General features: G+C 36.2%; 1 protein-coding gene across 1 annotated transcript in view; it reads right to left on the reverse strand.

Moving 5' to 3' along the window:
- Nucleotides 1-8,834: 8,834 nt before the first annotated feature.
- Nucleotides 8,835-20,093, reverse strand: part of UBE2QL1 (ubiquitin conjugating enzyme E2 Q family like 1) — a 60,394-nt gene continuing 49,135 nt past the window's right edge. The window contains exon 2 of the mRNA XM_036749939.1: nt 8,835-11,165. Coding sequence (XP_036605834.1) covers nt 11,034-11,165 — 132 coding nt within the window. The 3' untranslated portion in view covers nt 8,835-11,033. The remainder of the gene's footprint in view (nt 11,166-20,093) is intronic.

Here is a 20,093-nt window from a genome sequence, read left to right on the forward strand (position 1 = left end):
CATGACATATCTGTGAACCACAGAATTAATTGTACTTCCTTTTGAGGCTGCATTGATTTAGGATTACACACACACACACACACTCTCTCACACACACACACACACTCATATATACATACACACATCATCATCATATATAGTTATATATATATATATATATGTATGTGTGTGTATAAACTGTGTCTATATCCTAAATGTCTATATATCTTGATATAAAAGATACTTTCTCCATTAGCTTTCATTAGGTCAGTCCCAGTTATATATGAATTAAAACAGTGGCTTAAACAGGTATATGTTGAAGATATTGCTTCACCATGGACTTAATTTATGGAAATTTAGCTTAATGATTTAAATTAATAGATTGTCCCAAGTTCAGCTACAGATTTAGAAGTCAGAAGTTCTTGGTTCCATATCTACTAAGGTCTGGCTGAGGTCCTTTGCTTGGCAGCTCCTAGCTCCTCCTGCACCATTCTGACCATTTGTAAAATAAGAGAAAGATATTTCTTACATGTGTGGGATGACAGAAACACAATTCTATTTGATCCCAATATGCCACATAGTCAAAGAGTTCTGGGAGCAATTAATAGTGTATGCAGGGATCTTTAAAAGTTGGAAGTTAAGCACATAGAGGGAGAAACTATGGCTTGCCTAAAAAAGGGAAAAAAAACTACACCAGAGGAGTGGCATTTGAGCAATACATGACAATAAAAATAACAGGAATTGAGGCACTTTATGGAAAAAGAACACTACGAAAACAAAACAGCAGAGGTTAATCACAGAATGATAATGATAACAGAGATTAGAGATTGGATTTTTTTGTCAAGTGGGAAAAAACTGGGGAAATCAGTGAAAATAAAATGAGGGTATATGAAAAGGCTAATATTTCTATCTAAATGCAAGATATTAAGGTATATTGTAACCATTTAAATGGAGTTAGACTATATTTGGCTACCACACAGTCTTGGGTGCTCAGGATTAACAACATTTTTTTTAAATTGATGAATGTATTTTAATAAAATGAAAGGGTTTTGGGTGATGTATGATTATAAAATGCCTAGGTGAGTCATTTAAACTTGCTGAATTAGATAGTGTCATCATCCTCGAAAAAGGGATGATTCCTAGGTACCTTATTTGTCCCATAGGATTTATGTGAGAATAAAATGAGAAAGCAACTATGTCTTGTTTATCATTGTGTATCTTGAAAAGCTCAATATACACAATGTGTTGCACATTATAGGTACAGCAAGGTTTGTTAAATGAACGAAAACACTTTGGAAAATTTAAAGTGCTATGAAGATATAGGGAAAGGAAACCCTCTCCACTAAAGGCTACTACATAGAATATACTGTCTATATTTTCTAAAAATTATTTAATTGAATGTTGTTAAGGGCTGTTAAGGGGCTCATTTTCTCTTGTAATAAACCTGGTTCTTATATAAGTCTCGTGATGTTGTGTTTGCCTGTTGACACAGTCCAGAGACTAAGTGGGAGGAAACATACATATACACATATACCACACACACAAATTTGTTATGACTGAGATAATTCTTGAAAAATGCTGTGAGATGAACAGAAAACATGTCATAGGTTCCAAATATCATTAAAGCGTATTGTCTTCTTCTGGCAAGATTCTCACAAGCTGGCAGAGAGAAGACTGGCACAGGCTGAGGAGCTGTGGGTATTTTTTATATTCATGGCAACAAAGGATTCAGACATTTTCACCTTATAATTTTTTTCCCCACTTAGGGACAAGGCAAAATGAAATTAAAGTGTGACATTCACTTTAGCATGGGTACAGAACTATTTGAAGGCTCCCTTGTTCAGAGGCCTTTATCGTAAAAGGAAAAAGTTTGCAATTTGTAAAATTTTATATCTATAATCTCCAATTGAAGCAAAATAGACTAGTTTATTAAAGCATGATGCTTAGAAAGCAAAGGCCATAGTTTCTATCCTTGTAGGGCTAATTAATTTTATTGAGAAAAAACTCTCTTCCAATTCCATAGATTCAACACAGTCAACTACCTCACAAATGTATGTTAGTGTTCAAAAGGAGGGAAAAGAGTGTGGATGGTTTAGCACCAATCCATCACCAGGCCTGGTGAAATAGCTAAGAGAGCATGGCTCACTAATGGTGGGTAGGTAGGTCAATATTGCCATATTCTCATATAAAAGGAAGGATACATATCCAGCTGACATCAAATTAACTGTTCTATAGCTGATGACAGTTTCCTCCTACTGTAAGAAAAGTCATCAATCTGACTTCACAGTTCATCTTGCATTGATGATGGCAAATTAGAAGGTGGTTGGCTCAGTTTGGTAACATTGACAAAGCTTGAGAAAGTCATTCATCAAATGCTTTAAAATATAAAAAATAAACTCTGTGGTATTAGTGTGAGGATAATTATCCTAAGTTCCTTTTTCACCATTTGAGTTTAAAGCACGTACGTGGAAATTTAGCTATTCCTTAGTGTTGTTGCTATATATTTGTTTTCCCAAAGAAGTATTGTGCTAATTCAGTAATACATTACACTACAGTTTTGTGCTGAGTGCACAGTTTCAATTTTGTTGAGAAACTTTAATGGGAATCTTTGGCAAACAAGTCTACAAATCTTTTTAATGCAAATGGCAGCTGAAGGAGAGGTCTTCTAAATCACGCAGACACTTAATTAGATTTGGTTCAGTTACATTTCATTGATTTTTATAGAGAATACCCGTGACATGCTTCAAAGCCTCCATTTGGCAAACCACAAATAAATTAAAGCACAAAAGATCATAGAGTATCACATGACAAAAAACACAGCAACGATGGACCACAAAAGATAACGAATGTCAGGAAAACAGGCAAAAACAACTGAATTTAAACCATGCAAATATGCAATAAGTATTCAGCATAAAGCCATTTACTGGATTGATATGTTAATAATTTAAATGCTTTCCCAAATTGCTATTTTTCACTTTAGGAAACTGACCCTTGGTCTATCTTTCTCATACATACACTCATATTTATACATGCATACTCTTCCTATATTACTTGCCTCTGTTTCTCTAAATTTCTTATTTAATGCCATATTCTTTTCCACCCTCCACTGAGGATTGCAGATTAATAACTTTGGAAACAGCATACTCCCAAAGTACCAGTGGAAATTATAGTTGAGATTCCCAGTCTTCACAACAATCCCACTAAGGTATATCAGCATTCTACTACTGTAATTATGGTGTAACACTTGCAAAATCAAAGGTTCATCAAAAGGCAAGGCAATCAGAAATAAGACAAGCACATCCAAGTTATATCATCATTTCTATTTTAGCTTGGTTAATGGCATCACCAATGATTTGCCCAAGACTTAGAGATGAAAACTGTTGGTGTGTCCACAAAATATGACAGTTGAACTCATACATAAGTGCCGCAGAAGAAAACACAATTTTAAATTGTAAATTGACATTACATACCCAAATGCTTAGAAACATGACTGAAATTCAAAGTACAGTAATATTGTACCCATGCTGTAAATTTCAATGCATAACACAAGTAACTAGTGACTTATTTACAAAAGCCACAATCATTGTATTGTCACTCTTTAAATCACAAGTACATCTTCAAGTACCTGCTCACTTCCTTTTACATTGTTCTCTGAAGAATAAGATACAGGAAGCTTTATCCCTTAGTTACAAGTCTATGTGTACAAACTAAGATTTCTTCAAGGACTGTCCAAAGTGGAGGCGATTTTCTATTAAACTCAGAATGACTTACATCTTAGTTACTCTAAAAACCTTGTGAATTCTTGGACTAGAGATTTTTCTGCATGTAAAATCAATATAGATCAAAATCCACTTCTATACTGATTTGAAATGAGAATGAGGTGATGGTCTCAGTGTCTTCACAAACCAGTTTTAATTTTCAGCTTATTTCTTTCTTAGGGTTTTGGACGGGACAATATGCCACTTATTTATTTATTTGTTAATTGATGGAATGGGAAAATGGACTGCGATGTCCAAATTTAGGTAAGTTTAAAAGATCCAGCAGTGGGAAATAGTAAATGTTTACTCTTTGAGCATATACTGTTATGTTGACCCCATGAAGATTTGGGCATGTTGGATCCGACAATTCAATTCATGATTTGTATGGCTCTGTTATGAGATGCAAAAAAAATATATTTCTCTTTTGAGCTTTATTTCTTATTCAAAAACATTTATGTTCAGAAAGCTTTGCTCATGTTTTATAGAACATCAGCTAAAAGATATGTCATGAACTTGGTCGCCATTTGCTGCTTTCTTTAATATTGACATTATCCAGCCCATCTGCTTGGCAGTAATCCCTCTGCTACTCAGGTAGTTCTTGAAGTTGTATCAATAACTGCTACAGAATAAATCAGTAGCCTTTTCCTTTTAACCAAATGATGATTTATAAAGTTCAGAGGCTATCTCCCATCTGATCACTAAATTGTTATACTACTTTGCTGTCTTTCAGAGGAAATAAAACAAAGCCAAAATACAAGTGTCTGTTTGAGATCATCTACTCAGAACATAACTCCACCACACACTGAGTAGGGCATGCTGTCTCATATACCTAGTCTTTTCTAATTCACTTTTGACAAGTGGTAGGTCATTTTGAATAACTCACAATCAAACTTTGAATATTGACTTTCTAATGATCCCCAAGAAATAAGTTCTTTAGTGTGATTCAGGTTTGAAATGCCTACTGGACTTGATCTATATTTTTATTACAACTACAAGGCCCATTCCCTCATAAACCTGGTTTCTGTATGGTTAGGAAAAATAGCAGGACCCCATTATAAGTTCTGTTCTGGCAAGAATTTGGATCAGGCATGGCATAATATGGGAGACAGCATGGCCAAGTGGATAAGGAGCTGGCCTCACAATCAGGAAGACTTGGGTTAGAATGCTACCCTGACACATCTTGACTGGGAGACTGGGTAAATCACCGAATTTCTCAGTGCCCCCAGACAATTCTCTAAGACTCTAAGTTGCAGAGAAAGTGTCCATCTGTACTGGTAGAAGAAGTTCTGCATGGGTAGCTCCCTATCCCAGTGAAATCACATGTCTAAGAAGCATAATGTAATGCTCATCTAATGCAATGTAATTTATACACATAGTATAATGAAAAACATTGAACCTGAAATCAAGACAGAGATTTGTTTTTGATCATCCCAGTTTGGCCCCTGTGTGGCCTTTGGTAAATCGTTTCCCCTGTTTGACTCTCAGTTTCTTCATTTGTAAAATGGAGGCATTAGACTAGATGATCTTTAAATTCTCTTCTTTAATTCTCTTACATTTTAAGAGAACAACATTTGGCAAAAATTCAATATTCCGCAGTTAGCCTATAAGGTTACTTCTCACCTTTTTTTTTTGACAAAAATCCTAGAAAGCAGGAGTTATTACTGCCCCCTATCATTGGCATTATAATGGGATGGTACTGTGCCATTTTCTAGAAATGGTGGCAGTATTTTTCTAAGAGTTCTAGACATAAAGGTCACAGGACCATGAATTTAGAGCCAGAAGGAATGTTAGAAGCCACCTAGTCCAACTCCTCCATTTTATAGATGAGGAAACTGAGGCCCAAGGAGGGGATGTGATTTTCTTAGAAGTTAACAGAGGTTGTCAGTGGCAGAGTTAACATCTGAGCCCAGGGCTTCTGGCTTTAAATCCAGTGTTATTTCCATTATGCCACACTGCCTCCCAAGGGGTACATAATCACCTTGCTTATTCCCTGCTCCATGCTGGATGTCAACATGGATGTCAACAGAAATGTCCTTTTTTGTGGACATGGCTGAACTCAACCATGCCGTGGGGGCATCTAGAATATGATGGCATGATCAAACTACTTCATTCCTACCCCATCTAAGGAATATGGGAGTGAAGCAGTCAAAGGCAATGTGTAGATGAAGGGAGAAAGGAAGGAGAAGGGAGCAAAAATAATGGGCTGTACCCTTCTCCAACTCCTCTTGTGGGTCAGATTTACTTGAGCCTATTTTCCAGTCAATGGGACAGAGGATCAAGTTCATTACTAAAATGCCTGTAAGTGTGCTACAGGGTCCAGGACTACTTCCATAGGCACTGTAGTCTAAGGAGAAACAAACAAACAAAAAAAGGTCAGGGTGGGAAGTCTGACACCCTTGACTAACCGGACAATTTAGTCTCTCTGTGCCTTGGCTTTCACATATATAACAAGAATAACAACTGCTTCTACTCGCTTCATGGCAATGTTGTTTGGATAAATAATAATGGCTCTAGACTACTTTATCTGGTTTTATTTCACTCTTCCCCAAGCTTCACCCTCCTCTAGTCACATCAAATTTCCATGATCCTCTAAGGACATCATCCTCATCTTCACTTCTGTCTTTTATCATTGGTTGCAAAGGAGGAATAAGAATTTTAACAGAGAAGAGTATGGAGAGAGGGAGAAGGGATATGTTTAGATGATGTATCAACCTGGGGGACTTAACGCTACATGAGATAACCTCCAGGAGTTCGGAGAGACCAGAACTAAAAAATGGTAGTTAAAATGTTGAAAGGGAGGCAGCAGGATTTTCACCTGGGTGTGCACTCTACCTTCTCCTTCCTACACCATGTATTCCTTCTCCCCTCCTCTAACCCCACTCTCTACCCCCATCCCAGGTCCCAGGACTCAAAACTTAGCCTACTGTTATTAGAACTCTAGCTCAGGTACATAATGGACTGGTCTAGAAACCTAATCACCATTCGATATTGTTTTGTTCAGAAAATTCTTCTAAGTTCCATATTGATTTAGAAATTAACTTTCTCAATGCAATCTATTTTTAAGTAGGGGACTGCTTATACATAGTGTTTGGCTAGCACTGGTGAGATAATACTGAAGATCAGAAATATGGAGATCATGCAAAGACAAATTATTGCAGGGGAAAGGAGCTCGGTGTTCAGGTGATGTACAAGGGTAGTCACATGTATCTTTGCATGAGAGGCTTCTCCCTCATTCTCTCTCAGTCTGGAATTTGTGGGCCTTGCTGCCCCTAGTTCATATAGGTTACTCCAAATAAGTGAAAATATAGGAACTTTTATTCAATGAAAATTTGCACCCACTGTACTAGGTTTTCTTTTATGGCCTATCTGAAGCAGGAATAGCTTTCCCAAATAGTGCATTATTTATTCCTGTTATTTGTGGGAACATCCCACCCTAGCATCCTGGGGTGGGGTGGGAGGGCTGTCTTGAACAAGTTACTTTATCTCATCGGGGAGAGTAAGAAGGGCATCTCTTTCACAGGGATGGCATGAAGTTTAATGTCAATATTTGTAAGACTATGCTTGGACCAGACAGCCAGAACATGACCATGATAGTCATAAAAATGAGTCAATAGCCAGGCTCAGCTGTTTTTGACTAGCAGTGACCACATTTGCCTGTAGGCCAGAAAACCATGCTCTACTCACAACTGAATGCACACATCCAGATCCTGGGAAAAGAAGGACATAATGAAGAAATTTCAAAAGTGTATTATAGTTTCAGAGCTAGGAAGAGCCTTAGAGATCATCCAATCCAACCTCCAAAATTTACAGAACAGGAAACTGAGGCCCGAAGAGGTTAAGTGCCTTGCCTGACCTTGGGTACTGCTAACAAAGAGCAAAGCCAGGATTCAGACTAAGTATCTTGGACTCCAGAATCAATCCTCTTTGCATTGTACCATCCTGCCTCTTCAGTTTTCTTGTTCAAACAAAAATAAAATCTATTGCAGAACAAAGAAAATTACTCGTCTTTATTCTAATGCTATTCCTTTACTTAAGGAAATGGCAGGAAAATTCCAATAAACTACAAAACAGGGATTCTTTTTAATTAAAATTCTTTCCAGGCCTGGAATTAGGATCTTCCAGTAAGAAAACCACTGGTGCCAAAGCATTTTTTGTTTACTAGTAAGAAAAAATATAACATAAAAGTTGCCAATGTTCAGGGGAGCAGATGTTTTCCAAATTTTAAAAACAGTAAAATAGATACATCACTCTGTGCCCCAGTTTACAGTGGCTTTTTAGTCAAACCAACTCATTCCTTGGTTTTCATTTGGCATCTTTCTCCTTATAGTAAGAATGCCACAAATGATACACTCCTTGTGGAGTGCTTTGTAAGTTCAGTACACTTAAAGCTCTCTCCTAGATACCCTCTATTCACTTGTAAGGGAATTGGAGGCACTGATTCCATAAGTGACCAGAGTGTGGCATCAAATCTGAAGGCAATGAATGAGGCAGGAATGGAGCCCAGACTTAGGACTTTCAGATACATAATGAGCTAGGTGGTTTGTGCAACACTGCCTCATTTTTTATAAATCACGATGAAAATAATGTACAAGCAGATGCTGGAAATCAAGCATATTTCCCATTTTACATACATGATTATTGGATAAACATTGTTAAAGATAACGATCAAACTCTTGGGTTACAACTCTTATTGTCTCATCATTTCTATAACACTCAGTTGGAAGTTTTGTACCTCAAACAATAAGTTTGAAGAACTGATAATATTTTTAAAGCAAAGTAATTGGTGAACATCACAGAATTCTCATGTTCAGTTTTTGTTTTTTTAAATAAAGCCTTGGAATCTTGCATTAGGTCACAGCTTTCATGAAGAATGGTTATTTTTCATCTTAAAAATTTGAAATACTGAGAGGAAACCAAGGGGAAAGAACCCAAAAAAGTTTATCATTGTATTTTAGGGGATAATCCCTAAGCAAGAAAGGCAGCATGGTGCAGTGGATAGAGAGCAGACCTCTACTCAAGAAGATGTGGGTTCAAGTCCTGACTCTGATACATACTGGCTGTGTGATCCTGGTCAAGTCACTTAACTTCTTAGGACCCCAGGCAACTCTCTAAGACTATAGGTTACAAGATAGTTGTCAATCTGGATTGGTAGAGGGATTTTCCTCTTTGGGAGCTCTTTATACTAGTGAAACCACAAATCTATAGTAAAAAGTTCTTGGCAAACTTATTTATATCTTACAGATTCTTTAAAACAAAAATCTAATATAAAGTAATTCCATCATGATGAACTAGTCTTCATTTTCTAACAACTCAAATGCCACCCCCTAAATTGCACTTTCCAAACAGAGAATTCCACTCCAGAGGATCAAATGTGACTTCCTTTAAATTCATTACAATATACTTTCGTACCTATCTTACAAGAAGCAAGTGCTTTTGAACAAAAAACTGAACAGGGCAAATTTCCTCTCTCCCTAGTGGAAGTAGAATAGTTAATACTTTTGACAACACTCAAGATAGTCACTTTTGGCTTGATGAAATAAGATGGTGAATTTACTTTTAATGAGAAAATTTTGAGCTTTTAAAAAGCAAAAACAGCAGTAGCTAACATGTGACCACCTGAATGCAAAGACTGAATTTTGTTTGTCACCAAGCCACACTGGGTAGCTCATAACCATCTGTTCTTTGCAGCACTATCTCTATGAACTTCAAAATTCTTAGACTGCATAAATGAGCTCCTCACCAGCCAAACATGCCTGAAGCATCATAAATAATTACTAAAAAGGATTCCCTACCCCCAACCTTCCAACCCATAATAAAAATGCAATGGGCAATTTTTTAGAGAATTTGATCAGAAGCACTGGCTTAAATGCATAGGCTGGGATCATTTCAACAATGTCTTTTTGATAGGACTACCTGTTATAATCAATAAGTATTTCTGGTATTAGGAATAAAAATGCTGATAGGGTAAATATTTTAAATGGAAGAGTATCCACAAATGATTGAATTCTTGAAACAGTGTAACAGGTATGGGTGATTTTATTTAAAATGTGTCCAATAATATTTTCCATTTGGAATTACCATTTTTAACCTCTTTTCACAGATCAATATAAACATTATTTCTTGCTTTCTTGGATTTTTTTTAAAAGAAAGTTCTAAGTCATTAACAGAAGAGAAAAATGAAATCCCAAAGATTAAATAACAGGACATTTATATACAGCAGTGGGTTCTCTCACATATTGGGATCAAAGTACATACAATGACTATTCGGTTAAAAAAAATCCAGCCATGCAAATCATCTTACAATTCACTTATTTTACTTTTTTTTGAAGTTCTGACTTTCACATCCACTGGCACATATTTAAAATGTCATATTAACTTTTGTGAACATAAATTGACATACTTTTTTGTGTATGGTTTGCCACTTGAAAGCTGACAGGCAAACAAACAAATGTGCTATCATAGCAACACTGCATTACACAAGTAAAAGAAAAAAACCCTATTCTTATTCCACTATCAATTAATTACTTTGAATCCCGTCCTGGAGTAGGGTTGCTCTTTTTATTGAAAATCTCACCAGTCTTTTCTCGTTTTGTCTGTGAATAAAAGCATACCACAAAATCAGCATAGAGTACATTTTGACCAAGTGGGCAATGAACTTGTACCATAAGAACCTGGCAACGTCAGAATTTTTTTTTCCTATGAGGCAAAAGATCAGAGAGATCACAAATGAGGTCTAAATTTAGTCACAGCAGACCATAGCTCCACATAAAGACAAATCTTCAAGTTACATTGATTTGCTAGAAAACGAAATGAAGTTAAACAGCACAGCAAACATGTATCTGCGATGCACTGCTTCCCTATTAAAGATGAACAGCTTCATTTACATTGAAATGGACTGAGCAGAAATGGACAGATTTTCCATCTCTACTCTTTGGTGCAGCTGTCATGGCAAGAAGGTGAAGACAACATGAACTGTATGGGGGTAGGGGGTGGAGAAGGTGAATGAAGGGAAATGACAGCGTCTCAACATTCGCTCTAAAGTGACTTCAAGATGACCATTTATTATTGAAACATAATCCTAAACAGTATTTTTTCTACCCAACTCTCTCCCTCCCTCTTTCTCTTTCTGTAAACAATCTGTTCATAAATAACTTAAATGTCTCCTTGACATTCATGGTACAGTATCTAACAGAAGCTGACGTAGAAAAGGATGAGTGGATGTACAGCACTGAGGAGGAGATGTCATAGTATTTGTGTGTTTTGTTTTTTAAGCGTCTAATGCAAGGGTTGCAAATATCAGCCATCAGAGACCGGAGGGGTGACCCAACCATACTTTTCGTGAGTCTTCACCAAACTCTTAAACGTTGCTTCCGCTTCCTTGCGACTGAAGGATTTTTTTGATTTGCCAGCTTTTCTACAGATTCGGCCCTGTATGAGAGAGAGAGAGAGAGAGAGAGAGAGAGAGAGAGAGAGAGAGAGAGAGAGATTTCATTTTAGTTTGATTGCTATTTTCACATATAAATACATTGTGTGTGTGTGTGTGTGTGTGTGTGTGTGTGTGTGTGTGGCACACTATGCACACCTCAGGTGATTTCTAATGTCTAAATATGTGTAGCTTAACATCCATTGGAAACAACAGGAGATTTCTCATCCAGAATATAACCCTGAAAATCAGAGCAATTAGCTTAAGTATGATATGAAAAGGAATATTCAATTATGTACCAATTATTTAAGACAATGGTATCAAATTCAAATAAAAACAGAGGCCACTAAATCATACTTAAGGACCCCATGGTTCAAATATTGACTTAGTTTTAAAATGTAGTGTTATCCACATTTTATTGTATTTTTATTTATTTTGTTAAATATTTCTCAATTATATTTTAATCTGGTGCAGGCTGCATTCAGGAGTGTTGTGGTCCATGGGCCTCATTCTTGACACCTTTGATTTATGATTTTGATGAGGAAAGGAAGGGTAAGTGGGAGTAGGGAGAGAATAAACTGTGTCCTGAGTTCATATTCAAATTTTAAAGATCCTGAAAACTTTTTTTGAGTGTGATTTTCTGATATCATGGGGAAATTTAGTAATCAAACAGAAGTCTAATCCTCCAGAGACTGTTCCATCTTTTGGGCTAGAAATATCAAGGAATTAGTTCCTCTGGGGATGAACTATTAAAATATTCTCTTTGGTTACAGAAACTCAATTTCTTTTTCACTTTAATAGAGACCCCCAAAGGATCATACTATTAATAAGAGGCACTGGAGAATCCCAACCCTCTCTTGAAGCTGACTTTTCACCTTCCAAATACTGTAAAGAATCAAATCTCTATCTTGCTTTGTGAACCAGCTTTGTTGGAGCCATGCCACTCTGACTCCAAACAGATTAGGGATAAATTGGGAGAAATGAGGCATGGAAGATCCTTATACTTCTGTACATGAGGGAAAATGGAGAACCCCCAGACTTGGGGCCATCTCCACTTTTTGGTTCTCCCTATTGCAAGGAAAAACCACTTCTGTAACAACTCCAATTTAGCACTGGCAAAAGTTTCCCTTTTCAAAATAAAGTCAACTCAGGAACATAACATGTTCCAAGAGGATTTATAACAGAAACTGTCTTCTGCCCCCCCAAAAGAATAACTTAGTGGTCATAAACTTCAGTACACTTTGACAATATCATAAACTTTCTTTTAATAATTTTGTGATCCCTTTGGGGGTTTTCTTGGCAGAGATACTGGAGTGGTTTGTCATTTCCTTCTCTGGCTGATCTTACAAATGAGGAAATTGAACCAAATAGGGTCAAGTGACTTGCCCAGGGTCACACAGTTATTAAGTATCTGAGGCCACGCTTGAATTCAGTTCTTCCTGACTCTAGGCCCAGTACTCTATCCGCTGTACCATCTAGCTACACCATTTAATCCTGCACTGTATGGTTTTTATTCCTGTTTTACAGAGGAGGAACAGAGGGTGAGAAGTTAAGCAACTTGCATAAGGTCACATAGCTAGTGAGTGGCTGGGGCAGAATGTGAAGCTGGGTCTTCCTAAATACAAGTACAGTGCTCTGTCCATCCCACTACCTAGCAGCCTAACATGCCTATACTCTGGACACATGTTAATAAAATGCCAACTACAGGAACTTCCAATGTTTGAAGATTTGTTTACTTGTTGAATTCACAGCTGAATCCATCTCTCTCTCTTTTCTATGGAGCTAGTAGAAAGAGCTGCGAGGGGTTAGAAGTCTTAGTTCTAGTCTTATTTTTTCCCTAGTTGTGGAACCTTGGACAAGCCTTGTGTCTCAGTATTTTTATCTGTCAAATAAGGGTAATGATATCATTCATAAGCATTTAGAGTGTTTTTTGGTGAAATCAAATGAGATCACAGATGTTGAAGTGATTCAAATACATAAAAGAGGCATAGAGAAGTAAAATATTGCTATTATGCCATACCCTTTTATCATTTTTTTCTGCCATACTTCCTTTATTATTTACAATTTATAATGCTATCTGCTAACAACATTTAAAAACTATTGTATTGGGCCATTTATTATTAACAATAGAAATAATAATTGGAATTATTATTGGAAATTATTCTTTTTGGAAATAATAATTTTTCTCACTCTGATTATTGCAATCACTTTTTTAAAAATTAGATTTAATTTTTTATTTTGAATTTAATGAACACCGAAAGAGAGAACATTTTCAAAGTAGAATGGAAAAAAGTGTATCATATACGAAATCTATTCTGCACAACTTGCTTTTTTAAAAAGTATATAATAAGTTCAACAGAGTGGTCAGGGGATAAGCACAATTTAGTGACTTTTTGGGCAAAGTTCCAAATTGCTTTTCAAATAACCAGTTTATAGCTCTGTGCCTATCTTCTACAGCCTCTCCAACAATTATAATCTTCCTTCCTTCCTTCCTTTCTCTCTCTCTCTGTCTCTCTGTCTCTCTCTCTGCCAGTCTAATAGATGTGAGGCAGAGCTTGAGAGGTGTTTTTATTTGCATAATTTTTAATTATTTGGAGCATTTAAAAATATGGCTATTGATAGTTTGTATCTTTAAAAATTGCCTGTTCATATCCATTGGCAATTAATCTGTTGGCAAATCAGTTCCTTATACATTTTGGATATCGTATCTTTTATCAGAGAAATTTGCTGCAAAGATTTTTCCTCCTGTTAATTCTTTCCCTTCTAATTGTAACTGCACTAACTTTGTGCAAAAGTTTTTCAGTTTTGTGTAATCAAAATTGTCCATTTTATTTTCTATGATCATTTCTATGCTTTATCTGGTAATGAATTCTTCACCAAACCCTAACTACAAATGATTTTTTTCTTTTTTGTTCCTCTAATTTGCTTAGGATATAATCTTTTCAATCTAGGCCATGTATCCATTTAGAATGTATTGTAGTATAATGCCTCTGATGCTTACTAGCTGCATTGCCCTGGGTAAGCCTCTCAGTTCTCATCTGTAAAATGAGCTGGAGAAGGAAATGACAAATCACTCTAATATCTTTATCAAGAAAACTCCAAATGAAGAGTCAGACATAACTGAAAGCAACAGTAACAAGTGATATGAGAACTTGGACTAAATCCAGTTTTTGCCAGTCTGCTTTCTAATTTTCCCAGACTTTTTTGTTGTCATTTTTGTTTTCCAAATAATGTGTCCTCAGCCTGGCATTTATGGTCTTTGAGTTTATCAAACTTTATGTAACTATGCTCATTTGCTTCCATATGTTATGTACCTAATCTGTTCCATTGATTTCCCCCCCTGCTTTTTAGCCACTATCAAATGCTTTGATGATTATTGCTATGTAATATAACTTGAGACCTGGTATTGCTTGGCTTCCTTCATCCCATTTAAAAAAAATTCTCTTGAGAATCTTGAGAATTTCTTCCTCTCCCAAAATGTAGTTATTATTTTTTCTAGCTCCATAAAGTAATTCTTTGATATTCTGATTGGTATGGAAATTAGTAAGTAAATTAAGTATCATTATTACTTTTACTTTGTTGTCATATCTCCTTTATTACTTAAAAAAGTAAATGTTTACTTTACATTGTCATATTTATTCATCCTACCATGAGCAATTAATATTTAGGTCTCTTTTTATTTCTCTAAGGAGTATTTTATAGCTGTATTCATGTATTTCCTATGTGTGTCTTGGTAGGCAGACTTTTAAATATATATTTTGTATAAAAATTCTGTATTTTGAATGAGATTTCTCTCTTTCTGCTCGATTTTATCGGTAATATATAGAAAAACTCATGATTTGCAAGGAAGGAGTTGCTTTACTTAGGATATTCATTGTTTCGATTACTTCTTAGTTGAGTCTTTAGGGTTCTCTATGTCCTTACTATAATCCATCCTATTCAGTTGCCAAGATGACTTTTCTAAAGCCCAGGTCTCCTGTTTGGTGGGCTCAGTGGTTTCCTATTACCTGCAGAATCAAATAAAGACCTTGTTTGTCATTTAAAGTTCTTTACAACATGGCCCCTTCTTCCCTTGGCAGTCTCCTTACACTCGACTCCTTTCCTTGCAGCTCCTCCCCCAGCCTAACTGCTATTCCCCAGACATGGCACTCCATCTTCCATATCAGTGTCTTTTTCCCCCATTGTCCCCTTTGCCTGTAATACTTGGTCCTCTTACTTTAGTTTTTTTTTTTTCCTTTAAGTTTCAGCTTTCTCTTGGAGGGCCTTTCCAGGTTCCCACAGATGTTACTGACTTTCCTTTTCAGATTACCATCTATCTACTCTTTATATAGCTTATATATACCTAGTTATTTAGATGCTTTCTCTCCCATTAAAATGTAGGCTCCTCGAGTGTAGATACTGGGCTTTTTTTGTTTGTTTGTTTTGTTTTGCTGTTCTTTGCATCTCCACTGCTTAACACAGTTTCTGGAACATAGTAATTTAATAAAGCTTGTTGATTTGTTGACTGATTGATTCATAGAAAATCTGTGAAGTAGGTTATGGGGAAAATATGTAATAGTCCCATTTCACAGATGAAGGAAATGAGGCTGAAAGAATTTAGATATTTTGTCTGTGGTCATAAAGCTATGAAGTGACAAGGCTGGGACTGGAACTCATCTCTTGAGTCTAAGTGCGGGTTAATTTTTCCTAAACCACATTGTGACAAGGTGATATGTATAGTTAAACAGATAAATAAAATTAAATATTAGCATGGTCTGAGTTCTTCCATTAAATATTTGCAAATGTAATTTTTACAATGCAATGTAGACCCAATTTAGACATTAAATGTCAGGGAAAATATTAAGAATTTCATTGAGGTACAAAAATGGAGATTTAAGGCAATCTATATAATTATTTTTAATAATACTGAAATAATTTTGGAATAGTATATTTAGAAATGTTATTAATAAAAGGACCTTTTCAAAATGATGAGTATCAAAAACATCTAAGAATACTGTCATTTGTGGTAAGAATAGATATCTTGACTTATTCTTTGTGAAAGTATCAATTGTTTAACAAAAAAGTCAAACAGATAAACAAACATCTCTTTATTACTCTTTCTTCTCTGAATGAAATGATGAAGATAGAGCTACGACACTGAAGCTTCAGTCAATTTAGCCATCAGGATACAGAGTCTATTATAAACTGATTCGATATCAAAATTCATCTACTACACACAAATGTAAATACAAGACTGTGGTTTTATCTTCTGTCTTACTGTTCTGCTATACACCAAACCTATTGGTTTGTTTGTGTGTTTTAAACCACAAAGCCTCACAAAACTGTTCTTTTTACTTTCATTTAACAGTTAGCTCTTTTTATACTGTCCTATGAAATGGTTCTTTAAAACCACTGCTTATTTCCTAACGATCAATTTCACAAACTTGTCACTGAGACAAATTACTAGAATCACTAATACTTTTGAAATATGCTGCTATATTGACTTGTAGTCTGGGTTTTCATCAGGGCTATAGATCTTCCATCACATGATCTTGTCACTTTTAACTTTACCAAATGTTGCCTTACTCAGCTACAAAATAGAAAAAGCAATATTTACACGAACTACCTGACAGTTATTGTGGGAATCGAATAAGTGCTTTGGTAACTATAAAAAGCCATAAAAAGTAAGTTCTTATAATCATCATCATCACCCTCTTCTTCATCTAGAGGGGGAAGTTTTGTTCTACTTTATTAAATATAAATCTGCTTCAGAATAAGGAGGTCCTCTTCTTTCCAAGCTACTATATCATAATTCAATTCCATTGCATACATTAAAGATTTATGAAATACCTATTCTATTTTTAAGTCAGGTGATACTAGGACAGAGTAAAACAGTTCCTTCCCTCAAGGAATTTACATCCTAGTGGGGAGATACAATATTTAAACAGAAAAAAGTGGATACAGTATGATTTAAGGAAGGAGATAACACTAATAATTTGGGGGAATAAGGAAAGGCTTCCCATAGGGTCAGCACCTTAGTGGAGTCTTGAAGGAAGCTACTGATTTTAAAATAACAGATGTGAGGAGGGACTGTATTTTAGACATTATAGGGATAGGAGGTGGAATACCAAGTTCTGTGTATAGTAAGCAGGCAATTGCCTTAGGACTCTACCCTGCTCATTTACTGAGAGCTAGTTTAGATGTCTCTGTTTAGAATGACAGAGTATGCTCATAAAATACTTATATTTTATTCTCTGAAATAACATGCCATGCCACCCTAACCATGGTGTTTCAATAGCTGAATGTTACATTGATCATTGGGCAGTCAGGTTGCAAAGTGGATAGAGTGCTGGGCATGGAGTCAAGAAGACTCATCTTCCTAGGTTCAAATCTGGCCTCAGACACTTATTAGCTGTGTGACCTGAGCAAGTCACTTAACTCTATTTGCCTTGGTTTTCCCATCTGTAAAATGAAGTAGAGAAGGAAATGGCAAACCACTTCAGTATCTTTGCCAAGAAAACCCCAAACGAGGTCAAGAAGAGCTAGACACAACTGGACAACAAAAGCAACACTGACCATACCAGTGGTAGGCTCTTCAACAAGTAGAAACAACATGAACTAGTAATGGTTCATATAAGCATTTGTAGGAATATACATTGTACTATGACAAACTCAATTAATTAATCAAGCAACAGGTCAGGGGAATAGTATAATTTATAATAATAATCAAGAGCCGAATTGGCATAATAGAATTGCTTTCCTTTGTTTTAATGTGAAGCTTTTTCCCTTTGAATTTGACAAGGCCCAATAACAACAGCTAATCAAACAGATTCATGTTCTCTTAAAGGTACAGGTTCCTGTTCCCAACTTGAAACCCTCCTTTACAAACCCAGGTAAAAATAATCCCTATCCCCAATTTCAGTCAGCATCATGAATTAACAGCTCCCATGTCTTTTTGGGGTGGCTATTCATTCCCTGAATGCTAACAGGGAGCCTGAATGCTTCAGGATCAAAAAGGGGACATGCAAACTCTCAGAACACCATCTTGGTTTACTTTAGGGGCTTATAAGTCACCCACCTCCATTATATTAATATAGCCATGAGCCATGGAGCCAACTGACTGTGCATCATTCAGAGATGAACCTATAAGGTGGGCAATATGTTCAACCCTATGGGTGAAAAACTTGGTGATTTTATATTTTCATACTTTTCAACAAATTGAATGTCTGATGTTGGGGACAACAAGACTATGCAATGACTATGCAAAAATGCAATGACTTCTGGAAGATGTTTTAGGAAGTCTGAGATTTAAAAAAACAAATAAAAGCTTGACACAGAACTGTTATCCAGAATTTAAAAACAACAAGCAGATTGAAGCAATGGAAAGAGCATTGGACTGGGATCCAGGAGACCTTAGAGTATTAGTCTGGGCTTTGCCACCATGTGTGACCTTAACCAAATCAGGCCCTCTGTGCCTCAATTTTGTCATCTCTAAAATCTGGAGACTGGATACTTCGATGGGATAGATAGACTTAGGTGACTTCTGAAGTTTATTCCAATTCTGATATTCTATGATTACATGACTGTTATGACTCTTGAATATGTAACTATAATACTTTTCAATATTATAAACTTTATAACAATGATTGTGATAAGAGTTAGCTGATAACGTAATTTTTTAAAGAGAGAGCTGAAGGAACTTCATCCAATGATCCAATTCAACCCTCATGAGACAGATAAAGAAACTGTGGCACAGTGAAATTCAGAGATTTGTCCAAGAGCAAAAGCTAGTTAGTTATTTTTCTAGGTATATGAAAGTCTAAGGTGTCTTGCTTGATTCAAATACTTAGTGTTGTCTTTGAAAGGGGCGGCTGGTGGCAGAGGGATAGAGCACTGGGCCGGCAGTCAGGAAGACTTGAGTTTAAATCCAACTTCAGATATCTGCTAGCTTTGTGACTCTGAGCAAGTCACTTACCCTCTGTTTGCCTCAGTTTCCTCAACTGTCAAATGAGGAAGACAATAACAGGACCTGCCACTCAAGATGGTTGTGAGGAACAAATGATATAACATTTGTGTTAAAGTGATTAGCATAGTGCATGGCTCATAGTGGGTGCTATGTAGTGCTTATTCTCTCCATCCTCTTGAAAGCATTCTAAGGGCTAAAATAGATATAAACTACTTGCCCCAAAATTACTGGAAGTGGGCAAAAACACTAAAACACAACTAGTGAACAAGTATGATTGCAAACATGCAGTACTGTTTTAGGCTATCTAAATGACACTATCATTCAAGAGAATCAAGAGGCTCAGAAACCGAACCACAACTGGTTTCAGAAATCAGTAATTCCTCTTTTCCTGGAGGTTCAACTTCAAAAACAAAAAAAAGATCCAGAAAAAAATTTGGTTGCTTTAGAAGAGACAACCCACAATCCTTAAAGAGATTAATCTCTTTGCTTCAAAAACAAAACAAGACAAAACAAAAACAAAGAAAATAAAGTCAGCTTCAAGGGAAAAAAATACCAGGTCATCAGCTAGTGGCAGGTCACTCAGGCAGCAAACAGGAGGATGGGAGGAAGGGTGGACCACGAGAAACCTATAGAATTGATCCTGTTGCTTTAAAGGGATATTACCAAATGCAACCCTCCAGAAATAGATACTTTTTTGAGGAAGGAAGTTAAGAGAGTCAGGCTATCAAGAAGATTTAAAGTACAAAGTTCATCAAGGCTCAGAGAAGCTCTGTGATAGGTTGACATGCTTACTGAGGCATCTTGAACTTCAAGGGAGTTCTGTAATAGGAGAGTAAATCAACCAACCAAACAGACAACCAACCAACCAACCATGAGTACTGAAGAAAGGGAAAGCTGAGGAAAGCAGTCAAGGAGTCAGATGACCAGGACACTCCTCAGCCAGAGAACTTTGGAGACAATTAATTCTCTAAGCTCCTCCATTAGCTAA

The sequence above is a fragment of the Trichosurus vulpecula genome, chromosome 1 (genome assembly GCF_011100635.1).
Source record: "Trichosurus vulpecula isolate mTriVul1 chromosome 1, mTriVul1.pri, whole genome shotgun sequence".
Taxonomy (NCBI): Eukaryota; Metazoa; Chordata; class Mammalia; order Diprotodontia; family Phalangeridae; genus Trichosurus; species Trichosurus vulpecula.